The sequence below is a fragment of the Marmota flaviventris genome, chromosome 5 (genome assembly GCF_047511675.1).
Source record: "Marmota flaviventris isolate mMarFla1 chromosome 5, mMarFla1.hap1, whole genome shotgun sequence".
In the NCBI taxonomy this organism is placed as follows: Eukaryota; Metazoa; Chordata; class Mammalia; order Rodentia; family Sciuridae; genus Marmota; species Marmota flaviventris.
The window spans coordinates 24,083,802-24,089,801 of record NC_092502.1 but is presented as its reverse complement, the minus strand read 5'-3'; the positions used below and the strand labels follow the sequence as shown (position 1 = coordinate 24,089,801).

The window sequence follows — 6,000 nt, the reverse complement described above, 5'->3', positions numbered from 1 at the left end:
TTTTGCTCCACTAAAAAAAAAATAATAAAAAATAACTAAACTAAAATTTACTTTTAGTCTTTGTCATAAACACTTTATGTGGATTAGCTCATTGAATCCTCAACAGCTCTATAATGTAGATTTGACTTTTGTTCCCATTTCACAGTGAAAAATCCTGGGTCTAGACCGCTTAAGCAAGCTGATTGGGGTTGGTAACTCAAAAGAGGCGAGCCCAGATTTGACCCAAGCCATCTGAGGGTTAGCCTGCACTACTGAAGCTGGATTATGCCACCCTCCCATATTATGCTGAAATAGAGAAAGCACACAGAACAGGAGACAACCACCTTTCCTAGCCTCAGCTCTGGCATTAACTGTCTTTGCAATTCTGGATGATTTATCTCATCTTTCTGGGCTTCTGTATCCCTGTGTAAAATGAAGGTTAGAAACAATTTGATTGGATGGTCTCTGGGGTTCCTTCCAACTCTAAAGTTCTCTGATTCTATAATTGCATCATGACCTTAGATACACACATGCACCCTACCCCCCAACACACACACACACACGGGCACACATTTGTGTGCACATACTCACATTACTTCCCAGGGCCAAACCTAATCTTGCTGAAAGTCCCCAGTGCAATTTGATGCTAAGCCCAGAACCCACAGAATCCTATTATTTACAACAGCCCCTTAGGAACTCACAACACTTTAAAAATCCAGCAAGCCAGTTCTTTTAAAAAAAAAAAAAAAAAAAAAAAAAAAAAAACTGCTAAAAAGAGTGTTTTTTGGAAGTAAAATGTTAATACCAAAAAAGAAAGAGAGAAAACTCGAAATAATTGCTGCTCTCTCTTTAAATGGTCTCTTCTACCATGTTACCTTGACAACTTAGCTTTGGTTCTTTAGATATGGGGTTTTCAGTGTGGGAGAAGAGGGGTGTCCTCCTTCTGTGTTCCTGTGTCTTGAGATTTCCTCTTGTATTATGGAAAGAAGAAAATGTCAAAGGCAGACCACATCATCTAGAGAAGGTACACAGGACATCTTGCAGGAGTGTCAGCCAGAAATAATCACAGGTGCACAGAATTAGGATGCATTCTGATTCAAGGTACATTATTCTCTCGTTCCTGTTTCCCATCACCATAACACACCGTTGCAATCGCCTGTAAAATGTTACATTTTTGGATGAGCACAGTTATAGAACAACAAAAGTGCCTGAAAAAAATAATTGCATTATTTTTAGTTGCTGCAGTGATAGATGAACGTATCAGGTTGAGGGGACCACTCTCAAGAACTGAGCCAGTCTGGAAACGCTAAAAATATTGTTACCCCTCCAGCAATTGAAAATTTGAGCAAAGACTTAGGAAGCAGCAGGTAGAGAGATCAAATTAGAATTCATATCTCTCAGCTGTAATAGGTTCGTTATCAAGACTGGCAAGCACTCAGGGGGCTAACAGAGGTCAGCTGGGGACTCCGCATGGAAGGAGCAAGCTAAAAAGGGGCAGTGTGGAGTGGAAGAAAGGCAGGACTTATCTTCATCATCAAGCACCATGGAGCAGAGCCCGCGTGGAGAATGGCTAAAAAAATCAGAATTGGTTCTAGAAGCAGTTTTCTTCTCTGTGAGTGTGAGCTCCAGCAGAGGCCATGAGCACTGTGGCAAGAGCCAGCCTGTGCCTGACACATGTGTTTCCCATTGATAGCTGGAGACAGCCCAGTAGCCTGTGAGTCGGCCTGACAAAGCCGGATTGAAGTACAGACAGAGTATGGTTTCAAAGCAGTCAGAAAAAGAACGAGAATGCTGTTCAGGAAATTCTTCAGGCATGGGCAGGGACTTGGCCGCTGTTCTGCAGTTGGAAAATCTGACTGGGGCCGCTTGAGAAGACAGGCAGGGCCTGCTCACACTCAGCGGGCTGAGTGACCGCCTCCTTCCCAGCAGCTCAGGCTGGGACACACACACACACCCCCGGAACCCGGACAAGGGCGATTTCCATCGGCAGCTTTGTGAAACAGACAAGAGAGGTAGGGTCCTGCTCAGCTCCTGCGTTTCTAGCCTCCCTTCACTTGCTAAGCCCTCTGCCTGCTGTTTGCAGAAGCTCTTGAGTGTCGCTTGCGTGTGTGTTAATTAACAAGTCATAACTCGATCCCTTGAGCTTTTGGTGTGGAGTTCTAATCTTTGCTTTCCCCAGCCTCTTTCAAAGAGGCACTTTTGAAAGTTGGGATTTAGCTGGTAACGCTGTTGCTGTTGTGTGAAGGAAAGCATGTGAATTCCTTGTATGTCACCCTGCTCCAACCATCTGTAACTTTTTCTTTCTGCCTGGAAGGACAGTTCATTGGCAGGAAAGATAATTTTAAATGAAATTGTCTTGTGTTCTTTGCCTCACAGGAGTTTTAAGAGGGGCGTTTCTAGCAGAAAATGGCTCTCGTTTTTTTGGAGGGAATCGGTTTGAAGTTTGTATTTTGGATCACACTTTCAGAGTGTAGGAGCAGATATGTGTGCATGAGTTCCTGGCTTCTTTTATTTGTTTGGGATTTTGACTGTCATTATATCAGAGTTGACTGTCAGTGATATGATTGCCTACAAATAAGCTGGATTGTGATTTTGTTTCTGTAATCATTTCCAGTTTTTTCTCAGTGGAAGAAGTAACTTAAGAGTTTTACTCTCAAAAAATAATTCTATATTTTATAAAGGATTACAAAACCATAACAGAACAATAGTTGACTCAAAGTCAATGTTAAAATTCACACCATATGTCTCCACCTTTTAATAATCAATTAATCTGATTTTACACCTAAGTGAATATAGTGCTTAAAAACAATCAAATGCTAAATAATTTTCAACAGAGCAGGGAATCTGTTTTCCCCTTCAATTTTGGATCTTCCTTACATATATGTAATATAGGGTTTTCCTCTGATAGGAAAAGTATTACTTTCTCCATGTTAAATATTTAGCCTCAACTTACGAGAAATACACAAAAAATTGACAACAGCCAACATATAAACAGTACAATTACGTTTAAAAGACTGATTCTGCTCAGCTAAAGCTGGATTGAACCTCATTACTGCTTTATGATTATTGGCTGAGCAATCTGTGGCCACGGTGGTGTTTTCCAAAGGGGGCTTGGCCAAGAGTCTGCTCCAGCAAAGAGGTGAATGGATGAATTCTTGAACATTTCGTGAATAGCTAAAGAGTTAGACCTTATAGCATGGATTTCTATGAAAACGAGTGTGAGTTCACATTAGTATTCTGAAATCTCTAAACAAGTAGCTCACAGTAGACATTCACCCCTCGGTGAATGAATGATAAAGGCTGGGGTTTCTCAGTCCTTACTCTGCGTGGAACTAGGGTGCGTAGGAAGAAGTTTCTCCTCTTGGTAGAAGATGAGGATGATTAGGCAGCAATTTTATTTTCTCTACAGTCTTGGAGGATGGAATTAGGATAGGACTGGCAGTAGGATTTCTTATTCAAAGAGAGTGTTTTCTTCGGTAACCTTGTCTTTGGGTGGGGTGCAGTGAGGTGGGGAGGGCCGGGTGTGGAAACTGCAGGGCTCCCTCCAAGGAAGGGAGGGCAGTTAGAAGTCTGTGACTGCTTTATTCTAATGCCAAGACAGATAAGGGTTGCCATGAACCACAGCCAAGCGCACTGCCAATGCGATGGAGACTCCAATGAGCTCAAATGTCATAGCCTCTAAATTTAGTGTGCATCAAGTGCTCATCAGAAAGAGGCGTGAACTAGCAACCCCAGGTTACAAGCTGATGAAGAACAGTGACAAAAACTTGGAAGAAACTCTATAATTTTTCTCTTTTAGAAATAAAGGAGGGGACCAGGGCCAGAGGTGTAGCTCAGTGGTAGAACGCTTGCCTAGCATGTGAAGGCCCTGGGTTCAATCCCAAGAACCCAGCGAAGGGGATGGGAGAATCAAGTTCCCTTGACATTTGAAAGGAAAAGAAGGAAAGAGGAGAAAGAGCAGAGGAAAGAAGAAATACAGGGCAGAGGTGGAGGCAGGCAGTAAGGAGAGGCTGCCTACGCCACAAACTGGGTATTGAGCGTGGACAGAGGAGACCCTCGTGAGGAGCAGAGGCTGCCTGTTAGAAAGAGTGCAGACTCCCAGACACTGGTCTGTTGGGCTTGGAGCATGCAGGTAAACCATGGCCTCAGTGCATAGGATTGTTTTACTCCCTTCAAAATAGGAAGCCTTGTGGTCAGCCTGCCCTGCTGTGCCTTCTGGAAGTAATCAGAAGGCACATTTTTATAAGAATAGCATCACCCAAGGGCTCAGATTTCCTCAGCAGGGCGGGAATGGGCACTTAAGGCCTTATTTTTAACCGGGATTTGTTCCTTGTGGTGACATTCTTGCAGGGGGCGTTGAATGACAGGACCAGGTGGAGATGAGTGAGTGACTGTGGGGAGCCAAGCTAGTTCTAGGCCTGCTGTGGTCCCTTTATGAAGACAAACTTGTGGAATAGAATGCAGTGCTTTATTCTCATGAAGAAATCTCTTTAATTGTAATTTTTAATTGTATTTTTTTAAAAAAATCACCAAGGGCATGTGCCACATTTTTGGTTATATTTGGGGTCTCTAAAGAAATGACCAATAGGATAGATATGGATATAAGAGGAGATTTATTATGGGAATTGGCTCACATCAGTGTGGAGGCCAGAAAGTCCCACCATATTGATCTGCAAGCTGGAAACCAAGGAAAACCAGGGTGTACTTCAGTCTGAGTCCCAAGGCCTGGACACCATAAGAGCTGATGGCGTAATTCCCATTTGGAGACCTAAGGCCTGAGGAAGCAGGGGGGTTGGAGTGGGGACGGAAAGCACCGATTTAAGTCAGGCCCAAAGCCAGGAAATCGAAAGTCTGAGGGTAGGAGAAGATGCACTTTACGAGGCGCTGTTTCTGGCCAGATGTGGTTTTATAGAAGAATTTCTACAGGAATCCAGGAGGGAATGGCTTTGGGAAGATCCCTCTCTGGGTGTCTGCTGTAGCCCAGCCACTTTTGTCTTGTATATTGGGAGTTTTGCAAGGTATTTCGTATGAAGAGAGAGTTTTAATATTTTATCAGTAAAGATTGCATTTGACTGCAAGCTATTCACACATGACTCCAAGAAGTGTAAACATGAAAGGACTTATTTTTTGTGCCTATGGATAGAGATCAGCCTTTCACAGTCCAGGACACTGGCAGCAGCTGAGCCTTGTCTTAGGGGATCAGAACATCCTCTGCTCTATCATCTTCAGTAGTAGAGCTCAACTCCTGTTCTTCTCTGCAGGTATTACCTTCAAGCCAGGGCAAAAGAGGCAGGACATGAAGGGGAAATCTATTCCTTCTCTTAACCTTGACTCCTTTAATCACAAAGGATATGCCTTTCCTTTTAGACCAGTCTTCATGGCTCAGCCCACACAGGCAGTATGGGGTCCTGTAGACCCTGGTTTCAGGGTGTCATATTACCATGACTGGTTAAAGTCAATCCCATTTCACCCTCTAAGTCTGAAGTAGGAACCCACAAATTTGGGTCAAAGGCTTTTTTTTTTTCCCCCAATAATGAGCATCATTGTTCTATTAGCAGTTGAGATCGGGGAAGATGTATGGCAGGTAGCGATGGGTAGTGTCAGCTACAAATACCTTTTTAAAAAATATATTTTTTTTAGTTATACATAGGCACAATATCTTTATTTTGCTTATTTATTTTTATGTGGTGCTGAGGATTGAACCCAGTGCCTCACATGTGCAAGGCGAGCACTCTACCACCGAGCCACAACCCCAGCCCATACAAATACTTAAAAATGTTTACAAAAGTTCATTTGCAAATCCATTTGAAAAACTCCTCTCATATTTCATTTCTTCCATCATAAAGAAGTAGACATGGAGACCAGAAGAGACATGTCATTTGCCTAAGGAGCATGGGCAGTCCAGGACAAGGCAGGTCCAGGGAAGAGTAGGCGTTTTGTGTGTTGGTTCAGTGACCTCAGCTGAGTGAGACTTTGGAGGCTGTGCTAGAGAAAGTGACATTGTAGTGGAGACTTAGTATT

The 6,000-nt window shown here is 43.1% G+C and overlaps 1 protein-coding gene across 2 annotated transcripts in view; it reads left to right on the top strand.

The window, feature by feature from the left end:
• The first annotated feature begins 1,833 nt into the window (after positions 1–1,833).
• The window catches only part of Sgcd (sarcoglycan delta), a 386,812-nt gene continuing 382,645 nt past the window's right edge, over positions 1,834–6,000 (top strand). Inside the window, exon 1 of one of the 2 annotated variants that reach the window (XM_027938748.2) lies at positions 1,834–1,991. Coding sequence is in view for 1 of the 2 variants with exons in the window: in XM_071612029.1 (XP_071468130.1) it covers positions 4,106–4,111 (6 nt within the window). In the remaining variant the exon portion in view is untranslated. Of the gene's footprint in view, positions 1,992–3,970; positions 4,112–6,000 lie in introns of those variants that run through there. The other variant, XM_071612029.1, reaches the window with a different exon arrangement.